At 40.5% G+C, this 27,042-nt stretch overlaps 1 protein-coding gene across 1 annotated transcript in view; it reads right to left on the minus strand.

The window, feature by feature from the left end:
* Window positions 1-204: 204 nt before the first annotated feature.
* Window positions 205-27,042, minus strand: part of LOC145394632 (zwei Ig domain protein zig-8-like) — a 156,303-nt gene continuing 129,465 nt past the window's right edge. Inside the window, exon 9 of the mRNA XM_080268414.1 lies at window positions 205-369. Coding sequence (XP_080124540.1) covers window positions 205-369 — 165 coding nt within the window. The remainder of the gene's footprint in view (window positions 370-27,042) is intronic.

Raw genomic sequence — 27,042 nt, forward strand, 5'->3', positions numbered from 1 at the left:
GAAGAAGTTCAATGTGAAGAGGAAGGTCAGGGTGAAAAACGATGTCAGAGTGAAGAATAACGTTAACATGATAAGCAAGATCTGTGTGAAGAATAAGGTCAATGTAAGGAGCAAGGAGTATGAAAAGTAAGGCCAATGCAAGGAGCAAAGTCAGTGCGAGGAGAAAGGTCAATGCGTGGAGCAAGGTCATTGTGAAGAGCAAGATCAGTGTGAGGCCTGAGGAGCAAGGTCAATGTGAGGAGCAAAGTCACTATGAGGAGTAAAGTCAATATGAGGAGAAAGGTCAATGTGAGGAAGAAGATCAATGTGAGAAGCAAGGTCAGTGTGAGGAGCAAGGTCAATGTGAGGAGCAAGGTCAATGTGAGGGGCCTATTGGGAATGTGAGAGGTCCACAGGGAGTTGAGAGGCGATAAGGGTGCACGTGGGGGCCATACAAACGCCTAGCCTGGCAGTTTCCACCCTGTTCTTATCTTCCTCTTCCATTTCTGTCCATCTCATCTGCGTTTCTTTGCCTACGGTATTTTTTTTTACCATTTCCCTTCCTGCTTGCATACCTCTTCCTCTTTGCTTCAGCCATATTCATTTCTCTCACTCCCTCTTGCCTGCTTCTACCCTGGTGGCATATCTCTTCCTCCCCTTTTTATTCCCTCCTTCCTTCCTGTGTGTGTGTGTGTGTGTGTGTGTGTGTGTGTGTGTGTGTGTGTGTGTGTGTGTGTGTGTGTCTTTCCCTGTTGTATTAATTTCCGCCTCCCTTTGTCCTCTTTATCTCCAACTGCCTTTCGTTCGTATTTTAAGTCGCTTCGAGGATTTCGAAGTACCTCTTCATCAGCGATTTATTCTGCACATTACATCGCAGTATCCTCTTGTATTTTACTGATGAAAATTACTGAGTTATGGAAATCTGTATGAATAGCGTAAACGAGAATGTAAGTGTAATAAGCAAACTAAATTGCTATGGAAAAAGTGCTACGAAGTCATGTATACCAATAGGAATACGTTCTTTATTCCCACTTGACTTCTTCAAACATTGTGGCCTCACCCTTCCTCCCCTTGTTATTCCTTTGTTCAGTCTCCCTGTCAGCGAGCCTTTCCCTGCTGTGTTAATGCCCACTTCCCTCTGCATGTCCTCCCTCTCGCCACCTGCCTTTGTTTCTTCCAGTCTAGTTGTCACTCGATGGTGCCAGTGTTCCATGCAGGCAACATGTGATATCCTCTATGATCGCTTGTTATGGAAGAAGGTTTCTATTTATCTCGCCGTACTTTTAAATCATCCCTATTTTTCATACTGTAATTTGCGAAAATGTTGGACAATATACTGTTATTAGACTAAGCTGATGAAGCTAGAAAATAACAAAAGTCGACCATAAATAGAGTTACTCAACGAATCATCCTAAGTGCCAGTCGTTAACCTCTACAGTTCAGTGTCGTAATTTGTACACTTGCTGATTAACAACGAACTTATTCAGGTTCGAATTTAGCGGATCTGATATAGCCCATATTAATCCATATTTGACCAGAGGGATCTCGGGAGATGAAGAAAATCGTCTTGAAGTAGAAAGAATTGATCAGTAAATAAGTCGTCTGACGAGTGCCGAAAGTCTGTCCGGTGGCATATATTTTTAGTCAATTTTTGCTAAATTCAGACTATTTTTTACTAATTTAGGAAGGACCACTGCTAGTGAAGAGGTCAGTGAAGGCTATATCTGACCCTTATTTTTTTTAAAGTCTCTCATTCCTTTAACAAAATCGTCAAGAACTTAATGCAAAGGCGCCATGGAACTGAAAGGATTACATCGGTTGCAGTTTCTAGTCAAAACCTCCACTTAAATGCGAGACTCATTAATTAGGCCCTTAATTAGGCCCAATCCAGGCAGAAGGACCCTCTGATCTCCCACTCATTACAGTTTACCTCTTTAGGGAAAGTAACTCCTTCACTCCGATGATGTTTTATTTATTTTGCTCGGATCACTAAGAAACGAATTAACTTAGAAAGGTCTTGTAAAAATGAAGCGGTCAGTGAAGGCTGTATCTAAGCCTTCCAGTTTAAAACATCTTTCCTTGGGTGAATATGAACCGTCTGGTGACAGCAAAACTATCGACTGGGTTAAAGGTGAGTCAGCATCTTGCTCAGGCTCAGACTAATGGTTGTATGCCCCCTCCCCCCCCCCCAAAAAAAAAAAAGTGGCATTCCATAATTGCGCAATTGGCGCGCTCCACAAGTGGATTTCGCGAATTTTTCCTTATGCTTATCACAGTTGTGGCATGGGGTGAGATTTTTAAACGTGACGATACAGTAAGAGTGGTGTTATAGTGAATCATCGCATCATTTGTATATGAGAACGAATGCTAAGAACCTTCTTTCGTTTCACACATTTTCCCAGTAATTTTGGCATTTAAAGATCGCACAGATGTGGCATCCCATAAATGTGGATTCTATAGTTTGTTTAAGTATATCAGTTGCTGTCCACTGCAACTGACGGTTTCCACATTTTTGCTTAAGCATACAATCTTAAGTCTCAACTGATTAAAATCGCCTGATATTAGCTCAAACAGAACAGAGTTGTCCCGACCACGACAGGGTTAATAGTATAATACAAACACTCCCAGGCTCTTATGACACGATCTCTGCTAAATAAAATCATCTGGCATAAGCTGGAATAGAATACTAGAGTTGTCCCGACCATGAGAGGGTTAATGGTAATGGTATTGGCACTCTCAGGTTATCCCAACCATGAGAGGGTTAATGGTAGTGGTGCTGGCACTCTCAGGCTGACCCAACCATGAGAGGATTAAACCTTTTAGTAAGAGGATTCTCAGACAGCGAAAGCAAAAATAATGCATGAAAAATGCAGCTAAAACGGATTCTTGAAAATCATTTGTTGCATTTTCCCGTAATCAGTAATATCCTCTGGCAGCAGCAAAGAGAAATAATATAAGAATATCACTTTTACTCGTTAACCCCTTCGTTTCTAAGCTGAATAAGATTTTGTAGCACTAGCAAGAATATATTATAAATGAAGAGTCCACCGGAAACTGGTCCCAACCCCTTCACTGCAAGATGGTCAGTTACCAACTGAACAAAATCATCCGGCGGTAGCAAGACAAACATGTAAAAAACGCTATGGTGTTGTTATGGTTGTCAGTAAGCAAAATATGTCACTAAGAGGGAGCTGGAATCCATTCAAATTCACGAAATTAGACCTTTAGTATCATACAGCGTACTGCATGACATTAGTTAATTAGTTAATGTATCTATATAGATAATCTAATATGGGTACAGTAATTGCCTCATAGCTCTTCACGTGCCCGTATAATAAAGTTTAGGACGTGGGAATTTTGTCGTGTTATCTTGAGTCTGTCGGAAACTTACTCACCTACAACTTGTGTACTTACATGAGCTTTTTGTGCAGAAGATATATAGCTTGTACATTTCCCCAAAGCTCGTAGTACTATTAATCTGTATAACAGCAACTGGAGTTAATTGCATATAGACTCATTAATTTTCCTGGCGGGATGAATGTAAAGCTAGAGAAAGAGAAGTTATAAGCACCTCGTTTTCACCACTTGAAATTTAAACAGGTTTACTATAGTACCCTCACCTTAATTAGGCCCAATTTTTCGCTCTTTTGCTGCATATTTTATGTAACTCTATGGTAAAATAAGACAATACTACGGGTCTATAAAAGTTGCACAGCACTTCTTCGCGATTATCATCGTATCCTAGCGCTAAGCTCTATTTGCTACTCAGTATTCAAAAGAGAAAAATGATAATTTTAAGTCAAGTTTAAGAAAACGGAATATACTAACATTCACCACTGGCATGAGACTAGTCACAAAGGAAGTATAAGATGTAGGGAGGACAGAGAAAGTTGGGAATGGGGAGGAATGCCTTCACGTAACGGCAGCTCCGGTTACACAAATGTCGCTCAATTCCCTCCTGCTCCCCCCAAAACAGGAAGATAAACTGAATAGAAATGGTAGTCTCAGCCTTCAGTCAGTTGGAATGACGTTCATGAGTCTGGGGTCACAACAGCAGCATAAAGTATGTGTTCATTTTATCTAGGTGTAAAATTGTCACCCTTCCATCTTGAAAGTTGAGCTATTGCAACATACTAACACTAGAATATCATGGCAGTCACGAAGATGTGTGAAAATTTCGCTGAACCATATTACTGTATTCTGCCTTTGAGTTACGGGAAAGAAGCTGCAAAACTCGTTCATTTCAAGACGTCTGGACACCCAGTGTATCAAACTCTGTCCTCCATGCAAAACTGCTTTGTTCGTCATGTATTATCTCTTTCCTCATACATACTGTTCGTAACATCATTCATTCTTCTCTTATTGTAGCACAAACAGACTCATTTCAGTTCCACCCTCAACATAACCTCACAACATAATTTCCAAAAACATGTTTCACTTCATTTTATTCATGCAGCTTACGCATACTTTTACGACTCTCTCTCTCTCTCTCTCTCTCTCTCTCTCTATAGAGCAAGAGGATTACCAGGTAGTTCAACTCTCCAAGTTCCTTTTTTCAGCACATCCTCGGCTCTCTGCAAAGTCTGTGTAGTAGGCCGTACTGGGAAAGGTAAGGATTTAGCGGATGAAAGAGAGAGAGAGAGAGAGAGAGAGAGAGAGAGAGAGTGAGGCTAATGAGAAAGCAAAAAGATAATTATGACATATTCCTTACCCTTTACGGTTGCCTGTGATCACATGCCAATTAATACTATGTTTATCTGCGTGGTGAGAGCTAAATGCCTCAGCATCAAGTATTACTCACAAATCAGTTTTCGTCTGTGCGCTACGATTTCAGGAAGGTCATTGAAACGCAGACATATAAATAGATAAATAGATAGATAAGTAGATAGATAGATAGACAGATAATTCATCAATCACAACAAATATTCAGTACAAAAGTATACTGAGCTCTAACGTGAGTGTAGACTTATTTTTGCTTGATATTTCTTTATCCACCTCATGTCAACTATAATAACTTTCACCCCCTTTGCCTCCTCCTACTAACCGTGTATCAAGTGCCATTAGGAGTCATAACTCATTTTCCCTAACGATTTACTCTACATATGTCACCTCTGTATCCTGCCGTGTGTTACTGTTGCAAACTCTGACGAAAGCAAAACAGGATGTAAACAGAATACGAGAGAGTGCTAAGATGTGATATGCAAACTAAATAGCTAAGGTACAGGTGCTACGAAGTCTATAATATCCAGTCTCTTCCTTTATTTCTCCCGAATTTACTGTCTCACTGTTTCCTCTGCTACTTCACCTCCTCCCTCGCTAAGAACTTTTTTAACATATTCGTTAAGCCTGTTCCGTTGTTCACGTGTTTTGTTCTCTCTCTCTCTCTCTCTCTCACACACACACACACACACACACACACACACACACACACACACACACACACACAAAACCTCTCTTTTCTTTCTTTTTCTAACATTTTTTCTCTTGTTTCATGGGTCCTCTTCACTGGCCAAGCAGAACTCTCCCAGCCTCCCACTCTCCCCCAGCTGTTCACAAGGCCGTATTCTTAGTGTCAAAGGAGACTTCGTAGCTCCTCTTCCTTAGCGACTACGCTGAAACATTCTCTTGTATGCTATTTTTTCGTTTCAGTATCGATATGATCTGTATCAATAACATAAAAAATGATACTGTGGTCCAGTGTCCAAAATTAAGAACAACTCGCCGAGAAAGAAATGTTATGATATCTCCACAACCACGTAGGACACAGCCCGCACTCGAAGCCCACACTCCCTTACACCCACCAACTCGCGCCGTTTCATACAACACACAGAACCTCCCAACCACTTATACTTTTCCTGTTATGCACACATTCTTACCAATTCATTTTCTATGCCCATCCAGTGTTCTGATCTCAGGTTTTTCTATCACATTCTTCAGTTTGTATTAAACCTCTGTCTCAGATTTCCTCTCCTTGTTAATATCTACCCAATTCTTCCACTGCAAAAACCTTTCACTACTGATAGTCTCTGTTAACTGTCATTGAATCTGTCTTAAACAGTGTTATACGGTTTTAAGGTTTTTGCCAATGACTCAGTATATGTTAAAATGTTTCGAGCAATCAGTCAAATGCTAAAACTGGTCTGGATATAGTACAAAACTGGGGTCTGAATACATATGGAAACTACTGACTGGCTTGATGAAAACAGTTCCCTTCCCTGAGCTGCAAAACTCCAATGATTGATGGTCGCTATCGCACGGTTGATTAATCTTGTACACTCTGAGTTTTGGGTGCCAGTTCTCCGAGTTTCTTTGATGGTTCAGTAATTACTTGTTGATTTTTTAATGGTGTCATCATTCATAGCTTTTCCAAGTCGGTCGCTCACATCGGACATTCGTTAAAAGAAAAGAAAATAATCTCATTTTGTACTTTACTTTGCAAAAATGGCGACGCAAAAGATCTTCGTAAATGAACAGAGAAAGTCTTAAAATAGTGCTAAAGATGAGGCGGAGTCAACCAAGAGTAATGCTTAATTCAAACAAACCAAAGAGTGTCATCAGAAAATGCGAAGAAAATCTTGAAGCCGAGGAGTACAATTACTTGGGGCAAATACTAAAATTAACGCATGATAGCGAAATAAAATGACGCATTACGATTGGATGGAAAGCTTTCGGTAAACGTTGAGATATCATGAAAAGCAGCTCACCAATATGTATGAAACGAAAATTATATAACGAATATATATTTCCAGCTATGACGTACGTTTCTGAGACCTGGAAACTGACAAACTCAATGGGAAATTAAGTAATCCGTTCTCTGAGGGCAATGGAAAGGTCATCTTTAAGAGACTGGAAAAGATCAACTCGGCTGACGGAGCGGACTAATGTAAAAGACCATACAGAAGTTATAACAGAAATTGAGGTGGGCGGATCATGTAGCAAGAATAAGAGATTACAGATGGAGCAAGAGGCTGACTGACTGACTGACTGAACTCCAAGAGACAGTAAGCGTAACAGAAAAACGCCTAACAGGAGGTAGAGAGTTGAGATGGAGAAGTCTGCAGGGAAAACATGGCAGAGGTTGGCTTAGTCAGAGAATCCGTGGAGAACATTGGGGAAGGCCTTTGTTCAGCAGTGGACTTGCAATGTCTGATGATGATGATGATGATGATGATGATGATGATGATGATGATGATGATGATGATGATGATGATGATGATGATGATGATGAGTACGGCAGAACCGCTCTCGAGTTTGATTTTTCGGACCTTTGCGTTCAACTCATAAAAAAAATGATAAAAAAGGATTTTTCTCTCATTTACTTTTCCCCTCTCCTGTTAAATTTCACATATTCCTGAAGATGCGATTTGTAATCTATGCTTTTGGACACGACTTGGTATGTGTTGGGTTACAGAAGAAAAGGTGTGGTTGTGTCGAGATGACCCATGGAAAGTAAACAGCAATACATTATTGATTCTTACGAAACTGTTTTCTAAGATGAGTCTACATCTCAGATATTAGTATTACTGACATAACATCACAGTTGCACAATATGCCTGATCCCGGATTCACATCAAAGCAAAAGCAGTGCGGAACAAAGGGTCACGTTGTATATATATATATATATATATATATATATATACTGTATATATAAGGACTCAGCACCACCAACACCAGAATACGGCCGCACCACATATATTCAGGATTAAGAAGCCATTTTTAGGGTTTGTAAAAAGCTGTGGTGCGTTGTGGTGGTGTGAGATCTGACGCTTGGAATGCTGGCTTGATGTGGAGCTAGTGTGACGATCATATTCTATATGGCTTTGGAGAGTTTCTAGCACCACTTCCTTACCACATATTTCTAAATATGACACAAAACATATTTTCGTGTATGCTACAGTTTGCAGCCTATGTCTGTATCAGAAGGACTTGAATAATATGCAAGGGAATATTTAGGCCCAATTTAGCTAAAGAACTTGGTAAGGAGGAGGTGCTTGACAGCCTCCTTAACTGACTAGCATACGGGCCTGCAAGACATATGGGGACAATGTTAGTATATGGGAATAATTTGTCTGAACAACTTACGACGCTGCCAAATCAAAGCAAAGATCGAACTGCAAGTGGCTTTGAAGATTTCGTTTTACCTCTCTCATCCTTATTATGCATAATGCACATTAGTTTTGTTATATATGTTTGTATGTTTTTAGTAAGTACAAGATTTCCTTCAGTAACGTACCGTGCGAGAGGGTAATGAGATGCTCTAAGTCAAATGATAACTGTGGAATGGGCGTTACTAAATTTTCCAAGTACCTAGGTATTAAGCCCCAAGCCTCCACATGAAAGGTTTCATAAAACTTCCATATTAGACACGGGATTAGAACAACCCATCGTACCTTTGCTTATCCGTTAATTCACCGATGCATAATTCTATTGTAGCTCTCTTTGGCATCTAGCACACATTCACGCTTATCAACCCTACTGAAACTGATCGATTTTTCGCTACGAAACTCACTGGACCAAATGTAACCACAGTTTTTTTTTCTTTTTATTGTGTGTACAATAATCAGTTTACTAGAATGCTGTAGCTTTGTTGTATTTTTGCTACCTTCAGATTATTATATTTAGTACTGGTGGGACTATTAGAACTGAGGGAGATAGATAAGGCCTTCATTACCTCATCACTACGAGATCTCTCTCTTAACCAACATCGTCTGCATGCAGCAAGAATGAAATTAAAGACATATCAACGGAATGAAGGAGATAAAGATGGAAAATAACAACAGTACTCTCCTTGGAGATATACCTAAAATGGATGGAAAATAACAACAGTACTCTCCTTGGAGATATACCTAAAATGGATTCTCCTGAAAAGGGAGAATCACCAATGTTCAATAGCAATACTAACTTCAGTGCAGAGAGTGTAATACAACATTAGGGGAAAGAAACAGAAGTGGAGAGAGCCACTGGAGAAGTGATAAACTGAAATGTCTTTGAGTCCACACTCCCAGGAAATTCGTGTGTGTGTGTGTGTGTGTGTGTGTGTGTGTGTGTGTGTGTGTGTGTGTGTGTGTGTGTGTGTGTGTGTGTGTGTGTGTGTGTGTGTGTGTGTGTGTGTGTGTGTGTGTGTGTGTGTGTGTGTGTGTGTGTGTGTGTATTACATGCAGAAACTCTTATCCTGAAGTATACAGAAATAACTTGGTAAAGAAGAATTGCTAGATAGCTTTCGAAGACTGCGGGAAAACGACAAATACTTCAAGCACCAATAACCACGTTTATTTAAACTCTCCAGTCCGGTCACGAACTTCTGTTTTACTCTTTTTATTTCCGGACAGTTTCATTAAAACTGGACGAGACCTCTTGGGATGACTGGATTAATCAATGCTCTCTATGCTCGCTAGTTCGTGAGGTCTTTTCAAACCTGAATTCAATCGCTTATTAATAGCAAAATAAACTAAAAATTACGTCACTGTATTGAAGAGGTTATGATGTTTTCCTGTTGCCTGCTTTCATTCATTTTGACGCTTACATTATTCACGATGGTGATCCTTAACAACCAGCTTTAAGAAAAGCTGTCACATCTCGATGATTCGAAAATTTATCTGGGTAATAATGTCCACTAGTAGGGCTGGTTTAATACAGTGTAGATAGGATTTTAATCTTCACCGTTCTACTTCATCAAAGATATTGCCATAGTAAGTTCCCGCTCAAAGTTGCCCTCTGATTTTTTTTCTAATACGTACACTGGAAACTATGCATTACAGAACGTATAAATGTTGATGTATTGTTGGTACCTAAAGAAGTGATTGGTCAATTATATACCCCTACTTTACAGAATTATCTGAATGACAAAAATTGTGATGTTTTTCGAACATATCTTCGTTTTATCGCAAGGAGTGTTCATAAAGATGTCTCATTTGTCGCTAATTGCACAGGAAACTAAGAAAATATGGCAGTTTAACATAAATATGTACTTAGACCAAAATGCAGCTACAACTATAATCGCTCTTCCTTGTTACTACCACCTGTCTTTCTCTGTCCTTGATTCCTTGTACCTGTCACTGACATGAAAGTCTGATTAATACAATATTCATTAGATTTTACTTTACGTCTCTCGCTGCGGCCATGTCTTGCCTACCACACTCACATACCCTCCTCCAAAAAACATATCCCCACTCATTTCCTTTTTCTCTTCACATCCCCTTACTCCCTCTCCATTTCCCACCGGTACTCTGGGCTCAGCCCCCCACTCCCCCACAGCAGCTCCGGAAAGAACACAGGATTTATAGAGGCTCAGACAGATTACCGAACTTGATGAAGGCTGGACACTGGTTGTGGAACCCAGAGCGAAAGGATTAACCGAGGAACAATGGCATGCATTCTCTTGGCCTTTTTAAGTTCCCTGCTGTCTCTGCCCTAGCGCTTTATTATGCACTGGCTTTTGATATACTTTTTAATGATGTTGATACCTTCCCTTTAAGGATGCCTTAGATACGATGCCTCCATCTCTGCACTAGAGGATCTGCAGCAATATTTGACATGAATTTTAACCAGGCTGCTACTAAACTAACATTACAACTGAAAAGGACAGATCAGATTAAGTGTGTCCGATATTATAGACTTCTTTAGATTTAGAAGTGCCCTCTATAAACAATTAATTGCGGGAATGGTGCAGTAGTCTAGCACCAAGCGACTACACAGTAATAGTAATGGTAAATCATATTTCTTCTCATTCCGTAGCATTCTGAAAATAACAGCAAGTCAGTATGTAATCTGAAAACAAATACTGTTGATCACACCCTCGTAAGCATCCTCAACATTCAGGTGTAATGCAGGAATCATGAAAAGAATTCTCCACATTTTTTGAATTCCGTAAGTCTCTCCACTTCAGAAAAAAAAAAAAAAAAAACTTGAATTTGTCAAAGACACTATTCTGGGAATTTCTTCTACCATCAGCACAGACGATAAAACACGTTATTCGTAACTGTTTCCACGTGACGTAACAAGGGGTCAGACTCTCCCAGATTGGTACTGACCGTGGTAAGTTCGGATCCACGTTGTCAGTGTTGCTGTGTTGTGTGGCTGTCAATCGTTTTTCTGGTAACTCACATTCGGTAAACTAACAAAGCTGTGACGCCAGTTTTGCAGTCTCTAAAGACTTGCTGTGTTGTGTGGCTGTTAAGAGTGTTCCTGGCATTTCATGTTCAGTATACCAGTGTCGTGCGGGCCAGCCACTTGTCCTGCTCATGCTGATTGTGTGTAAACAGACACAGACACACGACGCTAATATCAGTAGCAGTCCGTTGGATGTGGGAGGAGGCTGAAGGAAGGCGAGAAACTGATACGTGAGAGAAGGAGAGGGATGGATGAAGAGCAAGATCAAAAAGAGGAAAAAGAATGGAAACATAAATGAGAGAAGAGTATGGTTTGAGAATAACTGAAATGAAGGACTAAGGAAATACATGGAAAGAGTTAAATATGTGAGGAATCTGAGGAGAGAATGTGATACGTGAGAAACTGGAAGGATATATAATGACAGAGTTTGAGGACAAGAAGAAAATGGAAAGGAATAGATATATGAAAGAGAGAGAGAGAGAGAGAGAGAGAGAGAGAGAGAGAGAGAGAGAGAGACTGATGCATGACCTACAAGGTGGGTGTGGAAATAACAATGGATGAAACTCGGCTGGAAGTGGAAAAAGGCATAAGAAGGAAAAAAGGAAAGAAAGTGATACATGAGAGGCAAGAAAGGAAAGAAGATAACACACACCTATCATCACCTGTTCAGTTAACTAGACCTGACCCACTCCAAACCTCTCTCATCTTCACAGCCCAAACTGATGTCCTTAACCCTTTCCATACAGCGTTGTTTTTGTGGTTTAATCGTGCTACCTCCAGATGATTTCATTCAACTTTGGGATTCTTTGGTATTGATTTGGTTAATGGAGGCTGTTTCTAACCCCTCCAGTTGAATAAAACTGTCCGAAGATTTTGAGGCATAAAAATAAGAACATGCCATTAGACTGAAGAGCTATATTAAACGTCCCCAGTCCGAGAAGCATCTGGACATAATTTCCTGGAGGTAGCAAGAATGAAATGGAAAAATTCGTCACCGTAATGAAAGCGTTTGCACAACCTGATTTCAAAGACTCGAGGCTTCTGTACTTTTCCCTGAGTGCAGTTGATGCCAACCCGGGGCCGTAACGCTACTTAACGACGCCATTAGACCAAAGTTCAGGCACACCAGAGTGTATTGCGGTGCTGAACGTAGTGCTATGGCACTCGTAACGCACTAGGAGAAGAAGGGTGTTTTGAAACTATCACAGAGTTGGATTTCACTACTAGTCGTTACTTCCATTAATATAAGGCACGAAATATTGTTACAGACTCCAACTATTCCTTTCCAGTTTCAACAGCCTTAGCGTACTAGCAAACTTAAGTGAGTTGCAAAGAAAATTTTGGGAACAAAATTTGAATGAAAAGCATTACAGATTTTTTTAAAATAGCTGATTTCTCAGGATGTAATGTTAAGATATTATGTGATAATTGTGTAATGAATGTGCAGCAAGTTTGCTTTGGCCAGCAATGGATAAGTAAATAGAATATACAGTTTATGTTGAAGATACAGATACTCAAAGTAAACATAAGTTAGATTTATCTGGAGGAAATAGAGTACATGTATACATGACCGAATGGCACTACCCTAAAAATTTCTTGGCTGGTATTGTTCTGGCTTGGAGATTGGTATGGAGTATCTGTTGAAGATAGCAAAAACACAGGCGCAATATCTTATTACATGAGGACGTCAAACAATTTATTCTTAATGGTACTGAGATAAGAATATTTTTTTGAATTATCAAAAAATGTAAGTATGCCTTCGTGGAATCCAACACGAAATGCAGCTGATGTCAGAGTGTGACATCTGTTGAACTAAATCAGGACAACAATGGAAGCAGGACAGGAGAAAATCGTATCACTGGTAACAAAAATGGAGTTCCAGCTGTAGGATGTGGAGCTGACACAGAATGTCAAAGCAGTTATTTCCACGATATACTTTTCAGAAAATCACAGTTTTCTCTGATTCATCATAAGAATTTTCAAAAGTAAGTTACTAAAACCGTCCCATTGTTGGTAGGCTATATACCTTCCTTTAGCAATTCTTTAAGCTTAGAGGACGGAAAATGAACTTTGTCAACCTGAAATTTTATCACACAAACGACGTACTAAAGAAGTGAAAAAAAAAAAAAAGAATCCCTCACTAAAAACACCAAGCAAAAAAATAAATGAGGCAAGCACCTTATCTTGGACGAAAATCTCTACGTTACTTGTGCTGTTATCAGATTTTTATTTTTTTTTTTCCCAGCTCGGGTGGGAACTTAGGACTAATCAAGTATATGTGGCTGTGACGAACACCACAAAATCTCAGAGGCCTGCATATCATTTCAGTTCGTACCGTATTGGCAGCTTCCCCTTGCTTGGTTCCCCCCACCTCTCTCTCTCTCTCTCTTCCTCTCCCACGTGTTGTTGCTCCAGCCAAGGTAACGACCACACAGATAATATACCCACCATCATCATCCTCTTACCTCTCATCTATTATTTTTCCTGCCCGCCCTCATGTCCTCATATTCATATTCTCTGCCTCCTCTTTCATGTTCTTTTATACCCTTCTTCCTCGTTCATTATCCTTGTTACCCTCCTTTCACTTATTCACCTTCCCGCAAGCATCATCGTCATCATCATCATCTTGCTCCTTATCTGCTATTTCTCCGCTCTACTCTCGTGTCGTTGCATCTTTTTTTTCCTCACCGATTACTAATTTTCCTCTCCTCTTCCGTGTCTATTTCCTGTCCGTTCGCTCACCATCACTGGCAGACAGATTTGGGTTCTCTAACGACTCGTACAGGGCAGTATCACCTACACCACCGGAAAAATAGCGGTAGCCCAGGTAGCTGTGCCATACCATTTCTGTAGATATGCCTGGCTGTATGCCTTTGCTGCACGTCGGTTCCATAAGCTCCTCAGCAGAGCCAGTGCTAATTGCTACATGCACAGGCTTGATGTTTATTGTTTTGAAAGATTTGAGCTCTGTGTGCTTGCGTTTCGCACGAGCACGGGCACACACAAACACACACACACACACACACACACACACACACACACACACACCAATTATCTTACCTTCTTAAAGCTACCCGCATGAAAGAAGTACTCCGCTCAGACATTTCGAAAGAAAAGGAATGGCAGTTAAGGTGAAGGTGGGGGGGAATAGGAAATTATAATCGGCTATTAACAATAATATAAGAGTAACATATTACTAATGAAAACAACAGAGACGCGTCATGGTGCAGGGACTAGAGTAAGTTTGTATTAATCTCTCAAGTACAAAGACCCGTTCTTTTTATTTTTTTTCTCTTTGTTTACTGCGGTGATTGGATTGTCTTTAGGTTGTGAGAAACCTCTTTTAATGAATGAATGAACAGAGATGGAAAAGGAAAATGAGACATGCTGCGGGTTATAATTTAGATTTTAGAAATTGACATCTAATACTTTCCTTACTACCACATGAATATTTCTAACATTTTGTCAAGTGTTCAACTTCATAAAAGTCTGTAAGATAAAATAACAAGCTTGCAGAACTCACACCGGTGCCTCACGTTGTAGGTTGGCACGAATAACGGACAGTCGTGAAGCCAACAACATATGCTGTTAGCGTTCCCTTGGGAAATATAAAACTGAACTGCCTGCCTTCCCATCCACTCCTGCATTTCACATCCTCACTCATCCTCCTCTAAATATGTGTGTGTGTGTGTGTGTGTGTGTGTGTGTGTGTGTGTGTGTGTGTGTGTGTGTGTGTGTGTGTGTGTGTGTATCAACCTTTGTACATAAGGTGAGTGAGTCTTATGTTATTAATATATTGGTCCATATTCGTTTTTTTTTTTTTTCTAAAATAAACTGCACTTTCTGAAACACTTGTGTTTTAGTTTTCTCCGCCAACGAAGATGTAGAAGCTAATTCATTCATTCGTGTCTGTCTGTCTCTGTGTACAAGTTATCTCAAAAAGTTTTTACTGGATTTCAGTGAAATCTGGTGGACAGGTTGGTAATGGATCTATGGGAACAGCTGATTATATTCTGAGTTGGGTCTGGATCCGAATGTAGGAAAAACTAATAAATTTTTTGGCGTCGGCCGAGATATGCGCTCTTTGAGATATTTAAGAGGTCAGACCCCAGAATGGGACTGAAAATGGAGGAATGAAGAATGCATGAAGGCAGGGAAATTAAAAAAAAAAAAAAAAACGAGGGGGAACTCAGTGGACAGTATCTCTCCGAAAAGGGCAACGTAATTTCCCAACCACTCTTCATAATGAGTTAGGTTTTCTCATCATTGATTAGGGTTTCACAAAAAATGCTTTCCCGATCCAGAATCTGTAAACAAATTAGGATCGGTCCCAACAGGTAATCGACTGTTCCCTGGAACATGGGATATCTACCCACCAAATTTTCTCCAAATCTCCCTTTTAGTTTTTGAGTAATCCTGCTAGCAGACAAACAAACTAACAAACAAACAGGGGTGAAAACATACTCTCCTGGTTGGAGAAAAAAGAAAAGAGGTAAACGAATCGAATGGGGGAGAAACGAGGAAGAAGAATGCATGTAGGTAGGTAGGTAGGTAGAGAGAGAGAGAGAGAGAGAGAGAGAGAAGTGAAGAAAGGATGAAGATGAGCTAAGAATGGAGCACTCAGGAAGAATGCATGGTGGGAGGAAAATGAGATAAGAGGAGTGGCGTGTGAGGTTTTATGTCTATTGATCATGGATGGTTTATCCTCCAAAGCTGAAATTGGGAAACTTATAAACTGCAGCAGTTTCACCTCCCCTAACTTCTCTTCCTTACCCTCCCATCCTCCTCTCCGTTTTCATTTCCTTCCTGTCATCTCCCATCCATTTTCCTCTCTCTCTCTCCCTTTCTCATTCATATCCTCACCTACCCTAACTTTCTCACATTCTCTCTCATGTTTTCACACGATCTCATTCTTACTCACACCCTCACCTACTCTCACTTACTCTCATATTTACAATCGTTAATCTCCAACTGTCTCTCACAGTCTCGCCTAATTTCACTTTACTCATCACACTTAATTTATCATTCTCTGTCTGTCTGTCTGTCTCTCTCTCTCTACGTTCCTCAACCTCACTCTCTCTCTTCTTGGTCATTCCATTCGTCTTAATTTTCTCCCAGTTATCTCATAGCCTTCGCATCCTCTCTCTCTCTCTCTCTCTCTCTCTTTCTCTCTCTCTCTCTCTCCTGCCATTCATCTAAGCTCCTCACCGTCTCCGTCTCAACGTCTCCCATTTCTCCCTCTTCTTTCAATTCCTCTCCACTTTTCTCTCTCCTCTCAAATCCCAGCTTTTCTTTCTCGTTCCTCCAGTAATTCTTTCCTCCTTCATTTTCTCACAATTCATTTTACTCCACGCCTCCGCTTCCCTTCTCGATTCTCTCCATCTTTCCCTCCCTTCCACCTTCTTCCTCTGGTATTGTTGCTCTTCTCTCCCTGCCTCCCTTGCCTAGCATTTGTATGATGCCTTTCACTACGACGACTTCTTACATATTCTTATCCTTTCTGTTTAGGACTGACTTTTCGATTTTGAAGGTTCAATATTACCTTCTTTAGACCCGTAAGCACGAGAGGCTTGTCTCTAAGTTGAATGAAAATCACTTAAAGGAGACTTGAAATAAAAATAAAGCCATCGCATTTACCGGACTACTTCTCGTCTCTTACCTTGTTATTCCTATTGACGGTAAGTCTACGAAAAAAAAAAAAAAAACTTGAGGGGAATTGATGAAACGTGGACAACAATGAAAAAAAAAGTAAAAAAAAAAAGGAGGGGGAGTAAACAATCAGAATCGTCTTTAACAGAGAAAATATTGACGCATGGATAAATAACAAGTCTTAAACATAGATAAATAAACTTTTTGAATTATAAATAATAGTGGAAGTTTTGACACCCATAACTAAATCTGAATGCATGAATTACTGTGATAATTTTATAATATTATTCATAGTTAAAATTCTTATCATGGGACAGAACACAGAAGGATTTCTAACTACAGTGTAAGTTTCAAGAGAGAAGGGAAAGAGAGACAATAAAAAATTTGTCCAAGATAATAATTATACAGATTCCGGAGAGAGAGAGAGAGAGAGAGAGAGAGAGAGAGAGAGAGAGAGAGAGAGTCCTACGGACATTCTTCCACATCAGCTCTTCGTCAGCATGGGGAGGGGTTGATTCTGGCTACTACCTCTCCGTCAGAGATAATTACGTCCGTCCCTCCAGCGGACCTAATGTGGACTAATATACAGATACAGACACATAATCAACATCTTGGGTACCTATTATCACTGGCATGGCAGACTTCGCGGCACTTGTTTCTTACGACTTATTTTGCATATTACACATTAATATCATCTATATACAATTTATATCTCGTAATGTTGACAATGTTTGCTGGAGTAACATATACGACAATATTCACATTTAATAAGTAAAATAAATAGTTTAGAAAGAAGTGTGAAGATTCCAAAGTGAACCAGAATACGAGTCAATGAAACTTTATCCACACTAGACACTCGTACAGACACAGATGCAGCCCTACTTTCTCTGGTAAGCATCTTTGTGTTCACTCGGCTAGATATTTTTTTCTCCACTATTTGAACTTGCTAGACAAGTAAATGCGGCGATCTAGTGGTTTGTGTTTGGTTGATCCTGACAGAAGAAAACTCAAGTCCAGTTACCACCTCAAGCACCAACCCATCCTCTCCTGTCTAGCTTAGCTATATTTATCTTGCTTGAACTCCTTTATTAACATTCAGGTTTACACCAAACCCCTCCTCTGTCTGTTGCTCTCCTCTCGCCGAGTCCATTCAACCTTAGTTACGTGCCGAGATCCCTTTCCTACGCAACTGAGTGTTTCCCATTTCTTTTTCACGTCGACCACAGACTGCTAAATGCAGTCTTTCTCGATTTCTCTCCCCCCACCATACTACCATTCACATCCCCATCCTCCTCCTTCCCCATCGACATCATTCAGACACCTTCCTCCATCCAAATACGCACCATCATACACAACCACTTCCCTTCCACAATTTCTCCCTCCCTCCTCCACACAACCATTCAGGGTCCCTTCCATCCCCATCCTCCATTATCCAGCTCCAAATCATATGGCGCTAGAATGTCCCTAGCTACTTATAACTCTACAAACTGCTAGAAAAAGAGCAAAAATCAAAAGACTATCGATGAAATACCGATAAAATCTAAAGGGATTATCACGGTCGTGCGTTAGCTAGTTGTCTCTAAATTCGACACCAAAATCGCCTATTTGGCATCCTTGCTCTTAGCTTCTCGCTTGCTTGCAGTGTTGCCAGACACCAGTGATTCTCCTATCTCTTAATGACATCCCTACCCGAGCCATTTAACCATATTCGTTTTTCATGCATCCCCGTGCTTATGCCACCCACAAAGCAACTAGAAATGATGCCTAATTTACACTTTTCAGTAACTAACTCGGACAAAACCAGTGACATATACAAGTACCAAAATAAGAAATGTGAAAGACACTACAACAACATCACCACAATTTCATACGCTGCTACAAATCACAGCATTGACAAAAACCTCTTGTACTTCCTGTAAACCTGTACTTACCCTCCCATGAAGACACAGCGGGATACGGACACTCGATGAGGCCAAACGGAGCTGTGAGCTATGTCAATATCACTCCAGTACACACGCATGCAAACGCAAAAACTGCCATCACACTCTTGTTCCAGTAATATGCCAACTCACGGAAGAATAAATCCAGTAAGTCAGAATAAACAGTAAACAGTGAATCAAAAAAGAAAATCAAGTAAACATCACTCCAACACACAAGCACACAATGACTCGACTAATGCTGCCCTGCTCCAATAATACTTCGAACTCACGGATGTTAAGGGTTCACGAGTCGAAAGAAGATCGTCAGCTGTTCGTTTAAGCCCCGAAAATTTTGAAATATAAGCATACACTTCTTATTCATGTGTTGTTTAAAATATGACACATTTCACTTCCTTTCAATATAACTTAGCCTTTTCTTTACGTGTGAATTAAAAAGGGGTTGAAAATTCATTGTGTGTTGTCATTTTATGCATGACCATAAAACTATGCAGCAGCTGGTCGTAAGCTCTGGGAGAGTCGATGCATTGTGGTAGATATAAGGAGTCTGAGTGGTGAACATTCGAGTGTTGGTGTGAGTGTCGTTGTGGTAATGCAGCAGTAAGATATGGTCAGTGTGAGTGCGTTGCTTTGTGTTTGTGCCACTAAAATCGAAGTCGAGATAGTGATGGGCGTGGCTTCAGGATATTTCACAGCGCTTTCTTCCTCAATGATTAATTTTGCACGTTCCACTTACACATCCCATTGTATGCTATTGACGCAATGTTTTATCGACATTAAAGCATTATAAATAGCATATATAAAAGGGAGTTAAGGTGTTATGCGCAAATAAATCGCTAAGGAAGGTGTGTTAAGAAATATCCAAAGTCACTTAGAATACCGCCGGCAGAGCCACGCTGATAGCAATACCGGTGTCTTCTTACCGTATTGTTGTCCCTGGCAGTGTCGGTACTGTGAGGAGCAAATGATTCTTTGACAGGAGCAGTCTGCTTTAATCTTCTAGCTTATACGCTGTCAACTACTCTCAATTCTTCTTTCACTTAACCTCCTGACCATTTATTTCGTTCTTGCTCTTCCTCCATTTCCCTTTTTTCCCTCTACTTCCTTTATGTCTTCTCCTCTCTCCTCCTCCTAAACCTCCTCCTCCTCCTCCTCCTCCTCGGGCGTCGCCGCTGCTGCCTTTCTTCGTCAGTTTCCCCCTTCCTCCTCTCTCCCCTTTAGTTTTTAGTTTCTCTTTCGCCTACTCGTCTGCCTCCGCTTCAACTCTTTTTTTTCAATTCCATCCTTCTCTTTCACTTCTACTCCACCTTTATTTCCCCTGCTTCCTGTCCTCTTTCCTCATGCTCCCTTCTGTCATTCTCTCTTTCCCTCCTCCTTCTTTTCCTGTTCCTCTTCTGCCTCCGGTAAGTTCTTGCCCAAGTTCTTCCTCATTTTAATGCTTCCTGCAATAGTTTCAAGTCAGGTAGAGGAAATAAGGTAGTCTCCCTTAAGAGACTGCCTTCAGGAGACTTTACCTACTCTCCTCGGCCCCAGACCAACATCTACAAAAGGGTTTTAGCAGTGAATGTGCTGTATTTCCTCCTTCGCTCTGCAGCAGGTGACTAAAAAAAATATAGCCTTTGCTTTGAATATGCTGTTTGTCACTGTTCTATAATTGTGTGTGTGTGTGTGTGTGTGTGTGTGTGTGTGTGTGTGTGTGTGCATTTATACATTAATGTAATGCCAATTCCCTGGTCTGTGAGAGTTGATGAATGGCTCTGAAATGAGGCATGAGAGGAGAAGAAAGGGGAGCGTCATTAGCTATATCCTATTTGTGACGGATGAGAGTTTATAATTATAGTGAGGAATAGCAGACAGAAGGGATTAATGATGAAGGGGGTTAAGTAATTATATGACGAAGAGAGTTAGGAAGTTACGTGATCAAAGAGGGTTAGGCTGTGATTTGGTAAAGAGGGCTAGGAAATCATTTATTAAAGAGGGTTAGCCAGTAGTTTGATAAAGAGGGTTAGGAATCATTGGGTAAAGAGGATAAGGCAGTGATTTGATAAAGCGGGAAAGGTAATCATTTGGTAAAGAAGGTTAGTCAGGGATTTGATAAAGAGGGCTAGGAAATCATTCATTAAAGAGGGTTAGGTTGTAGTTTGATAAAGTGGGTTAGGGAATGATTTAATAAAGAAGGTTAGGCAGCGATTTTATAGACAGCGTTAGAAGATGAATGGTTGAGTTACGAGATAATTCGATAGAGGCGCTGAGGATGACAATGCCCTTAAGTGATATGTTTTGAGAAGACGTAACATGGCTGGATTAGAAATATATCTTATAATCCAGTAATACGCAAGGTATGAAATGATATAGTAATATGGTAGGTTAAGAAATAAATCTTACAAATACGTAGTAAGCAAATTGAAAAAGAAGTATAAGATAAACTACTTCAAGTCATGCATAAATTGGATGAATAAGACTGGCATTTTAGTGAGCAAAGGATTAAAATGCTTTACAGAGAACCTAATATGTAAACAGGTCTTCGTATATTCCTAAAAAGAAAAACAAATGATGAAAACATATATACTGCAATGAACTAACCACATTTGCTTTAGGTAGCCGGAAAAATACAGAGAGGAAAGTCAGAGTGTTAACATAGCCCCTGGTGGCCAAGTAGGATAAGGCGCTCCAGCCGGGTTTGGTTCATAAGAGATTGCATCTGAGGGTATTTGGGGCTTATTATTCACACACTGAAGGGCGAGCAATGATCAGCCTCACGTATCATGTTGGGGTTGAGCAGCATAGTCCCAGGTCCTTATGCTCCTGATTTGGCAAAAAAATGATTTAATGATAGCTAGTTAAATAGACAGATAAAGAAGATAAGCAGACAAATAGACAGGCAGGCAGATAGGTAGACAGACAGACTAACAGACAGACAGTTCGATAGATAAAAAATAGATACAAAGTTAAACAGATATACAGATGAATAGATGTAACCAAACCTAGTACAGGTGTATGTTCCAACCAGTTACAGGTCATCACGTTTACAGTACAGACAGCAGGAGTGAGAGGTGAGGTAGGATTCAGTAACAGTAAGACATGCAATGCTCACAGCGTCATTGTAGTGGGCGTGGGGTTAACGAGCCATTTGAGCAGCGGTAACAGCACCTGTGATAATACCAACCAACATACTGCAGTGGTAAGAGGACTGTGTGTGTGTGTGTGTGTGTGTGTGTGTGTGTGTGTGTGTGTGTGTGTGTGTGTGTGTGTGTGTGTTCTTTCATGCTTGCTGTTGTTCATAGTAGTTAATTTCTCTGTTTTAGAATATTTTTCTGTTCTTGCCTTTATTATTTTGTTAGCCTTCCTGTGCTACTGCAGGCGAAGGAGGTTATGTTTCTCTCTCTCTCTCTCTCTCTCTCTCTCTCTCTCTCTCTCTCTCTCGAACTAGTTATCCATCTATCTATCGATCTATCTATCTGTCTATCTGGTCACCCATCCATCTATCTATTTATCTGTCTGTCTGGTATGTATGTCCATCTGTCTATCTTTCTGTCCATTAATCCATCCAACTATCTATGGCTTTATGTATGCCTATCTGTTTCCCTATTTATCTGTCTGTCTACCTTTCTACCTGTCTGTCCGTCTGTCTATCTGTCTATCTATCTATATGAATCTCTCTGGTTCTCTGTCTGTCTGTCTCTCTGTCCATTTATCTTGCAGTAAATGATCACTGTAATACTTCGACTTGATGTTACTGTGTTCATCTCTTCATTGTACTGCTGTTTTTTTTAATCACCTTCCAAATTGCCTTGAGTTCTGGTTTTTTTCTTGTTTCAGTTGCCTTCGATGCCCTCCACCCGGACAGGCTCATTGCTACTTATATTTTTGTAAATTCTTTCTATACTTCACATCCTTTATTTATATATATCATCCATATTTACTTCTATTTTTCGCAGATATTACTTCTATCTTTTGGTATTTTTATTATTTTTCAATGATTTTACTTCTGTTCCGGGCAGACATCGTTTTTGTTCTCAGCAAACTTTACTTCTTTTCTTTGCAGATTTCTACTTCTTTCATTGACAGGCCATCCTTTCAATCTTTGTAAATTGTTCTGTTCTTGGCAGACTTTATTTCCGTTCCTCGAAACCTTGGCAATTCTTACTCTTATTATAGCAGACTTCATACTTTCAATCTTTGTAAATTGTTCTATTCTTGACAGACTTTGCTTCCGTTCCTCGAAACCTTGGCAATTCTTACTCTTATTATAGCAGTCTTCATACTTTCAATCTTTGTAAATTGTTCTATTCTTGACAGACTTTACTTCCGTTCCTCGAAACCTTGGCAAATCTTACTCTTATTACAGCAGACTTCATCTCTGTTCTTTGTAGAATTTACTTCTAGGCTGATTTTGTATCTATTCTTGACATACATTGCTTCTTGTCGTTAAAAAATGTACTCCAAGCCTTTGAAATTGTACGTTTGTTTCTGACTGACTTTATTCTTAACAGATGCATCTCTTTGTTCTTTTCTTTAGACGTTGGCAGACTCAACCCTTCGCTTTTTCCTTTCGACGTTCCACCAACACCAGATTCCAGTTATCCCTTACTCTTTATCTATCCCTTCTCTCTCCGTCCACAATGCCACCCTTAACTTCACTCATTCAACCCAGCCCACGACTCCTATTCATTATGTAGCTATGGTGTATTCACAATATATTTACGTTTCTCACGCTCAGTTATGATCTTATTACCGGCTTTGCCATTACTTACTCCGTGGTACTCCATTAATGCAATAAAATAGGTGTCCATTGAGCTTTCTGCAAATGCTCAACTTCAGATGGTGAACCACAAATTCTTTCAAAACCAGTTCTCCTCACTCCGATTTCCACATGGTCAGACTGTGCTGGTGGAGCAAAATACTGCGGTCACCAGTGAGCATCAAAACGTACACACTCTGAGAGCCTATGGCTTTCATGAATCACGGATTCCTAAATCGTATCCAGACCTTTAAAGTTACCGCATGTTCTTGCGAGGGTGTGAATTCCTTGAATAACTGTCGCCAGGAATATCAATAGTTTCGCGGAAGAGACGCTGTGATATTACATTTGCAAGTCAAGGGAACTGGTGAACAGGAACAGCCAACGCAGGAAGTCTTACATTTCGTTGAGGACGATCATCCAAGCATTTTCCGTATAAATAATGACGTAGGAAGACGTAAAACTGTCACTGAATGTCCAATTGAGTATTACCAGTGTTCAGTTAAAAGAGCATTCATTTAACTGAGACACTTCTGACTACTTTCGTCATGACTGTGATGGATGATGGGGATAAATACAGAGATGAGTTATATTCTTACATCTATTGTGGTCGAAGAGATGATAAGCAGAATGTAAAAGAAGGAATGAAAGAAAAAGGCAAGAAAAGGACAAGACATGCTGAAGAGTACAAACAAAAAGCAAAAGAAGAGCAAGAAGCGCAGGGGGATGTGGACGAGGAGCATTTTAAGAAGGAAGGAAAAGAACAAAGAAATTATGAAGAAAAGTGGATGTGAAGCAAATACTACAAGCACCGAGAACTGAAATGGAATGGACAGAGAGGGGAAGAGGAGGAGGAGGGGACAGGGGTGGAGGAGGAGAGCGTGAAGAAATACGCAAATGGAATCGATGTGTTTGCAGGAGGGAAAAATATGGGGCGTTGGATAAAGGTTGAAGAAAGAATGGAGCGATATAAAAAAAATGTGTGTGTGTGTGTGTGTGTGTGTGTGTGTGTGTGTGTGTGTGTGTGTGTGTGTATGTGTGTGTGTGTGTGTGTGTGTGTGTGTGTGTGTGTGTGTGTGTCTGTAAGTCCATTCGACCGAACTATCTGGTGTAGCCGCAGAATAAGGTGGACAGTGTTAAAAAATGCTTTATGTGTTGTTAGTGTGGTTATGGTGTAGTATTGGGCGCAATGTTGCAGTAGCCTAATAATGTTGACATGATGTTTGTTTTCTGCTGGTGTGCTTCTGGCGCAGTGCTGGTGTAGTCTTGAAACAGTCTAGACGTGTGGTATGACGATGGCGATGTGTTAGTGTGGTTGTTGAAGTAGATATGGCATGGTACGAAAGAAACATATAGCAAAACTGAAGGAGAGCAGGAAGAATCCAAGTGCGGGAAGTAAGAATGTCGAAAGAATGGAGAACGGAGAGGGCTGAGGAAGAAAAACAACAGCAGGAGTAAAAGAACTCTTGTTTGAGTATAAAGAGAAAAATAAGAAACAGACGATTCGTTGCAACCAGTTTCCTTCCTCCTTCTTTGGTCTTGTTCAGAGTTTCTCCGTTGTTGCTGGGCCAGGTGGGGGTGGGAATTGAAAACAGAACTCATGAATGATGGAAAAGAAAAGAAAGCATGTGAAAAGGAAGTGAAAAAGACTGATAAGAAACAGAAGATGGAGGATGGAGGGTGAACTGAAGCAATATGAGTCTTGAAGATCCTCTAATAACTGAAGAAAGGGGGAAAGAGGAAGAGGGCAAGGGGACGAGGAGGAGGGCTGAGGAAAAAGGAGAAGGGAAGAGGGAGACTGAGGAGGGAAGCGGGAGAGGGTGGAAAGAAAAAGGAAAAGGAGGTGAAAGAAGGGAGAGGGACAGATATATAGGAAGAGAAAGAGTAACGTGGGAACTGAAGGACGACAGAAAGAATAGCAGGAATGTGAAGGGAAGAGGAGGAAGTAATATGAAAGACGAAAACGAAAAGAGAGTAGAGGAGGAGGGAAAGGGAGAGAGAGAAGGGAGATGACGGCTGCTAACCAAGAACCACATAAATACAGCGATAATTTTTATTTCATCTTGCTACTTTCAGGCAGTTTTATTCAGTCTAGAGGAGACATTCTGAACAACTGGTGTTTCCAGATCAGGAGAAACTCATCTGATGGCAACGAGAATAAACTGCAAAAAACGCCATATGGGTTGAAGAAGCCAAGGTTTGTAAGGAGAACAAAATAGGCGCAGAGGGATTAACACGGGCATGAAATACGGTACGTAAGTGAAAATAGCTATATGAAATCAGCAAGCAACAGTCTTACTCATTCATGATCCTATGACTCACCCCCGGCTGAATAAAATCGTCTGAGGTCAGCTAGAACAGAATACTAGAACTGTCCCGACCATGTCAGGATTAATGGTAATGCTATTAATACACTGGGCAAGTTCAGTTTAACCCAGTGAAGCCACTGAAGATGTAGGTCATTTCAGGGCTATGTAATTCCAGTGACAACGACACTTATACGGCCGAGAACATAGTTACCGCACAAACAGATCCACTTAGGCCAAATTAGGTCAAATCAGATTAGCTCAGGTCAATTAATTAATCTAGATTCTAGAGATGTTGAATTCTAGATCTGGATGGGTGATTAAGACAAAGTTATGACCACATAGTTTTAGAAATTTCACATATAGCCAAACATGATAGCATATCCGTTGTACAAGGAATTATGAGTATGATAAAAGTAAAATGTTGTGTTGGTGGTGGTTTTGATGGTATGTGTTCAAGTCACCACTGTCTGGTTTACAGTCTGAACTCCGTCTGGGACACGTGGCCTAATCAGGCCTCAGATCCCAGTTAGCACCCATCCCTTCTGGCCAACAGCCACAGTCCTCCATTCTGTGGTGATAGGCTATAGTCTATCTGTCTATAGTCAGACGCCTTGATCCCGTAAGAGGTGTCCATAAACAAACCGCTTCCATGTGTCACTGTCCCCTGCCATTTTTCTGCCCTCCCACAGCCTACACTCCCCTCTCTCTCATATACCCCTCTACTCCATCCCTTCATCTCATTCTCGGTGCTACAGGCTATTGTCGAGTTGCGTGTTTCAGCTATGGTATGGGCTATTGCTTAGTGTTACTGTAATCAATTCGTGATTGACATTATTTCAAAAAGTCGTTTGAAAAAGGAGGCTATTTATTTACAGACCAAGGTCTATGTTCCTTGTGTTGTCCAATATAAGTAGCTCAGATATACGAGGGTGTCTGCTGTCTGAGGACCGGAGAGGAAAGGGGAGGCTCTGGTGGGGTGACTTTATTTTTCTGAAAGAAGATCTGTGCAACTATTTAACATTTTACCCTCCTACGTTTGATGTGTTGACTGTAATGACCATTAAGACTGCACAGATGTAAAGGAAACGTAAATTTAACAGGAGTGCGAAATATATTAAACGTTTACATTGTAGTAAGAAGTTCATACACTTTTCTGATGTACTTGCCAACACTGATAAGAATAGTCATACAGGCCACCAATCACTTATCGTGGAAACAAACCTATTCCGGTTACTTTTCCATTGCTCACAGTACTAGGCCAAAGTTACTGTTTCCCATGGTTTCTGGCAGCGTAGCTTAAGGCTCAATGACCTCAGTG

This window comes from Coenobita brevimanus, chromosome 28 (genome assembly GCF_032717465.1).
Source record: "Coenobita brevimanus isolate Jiangsu-jjx chromosome 28, ASM3271746v2, whole genome shotgun sequence".
Classification (NCBI taxonomy): Eukaryota; Metazoa; Arthropoda; class Malacostraca; order Decapoda; family Coenobitidae; genus Coenobita; species Coenobita brevimanus.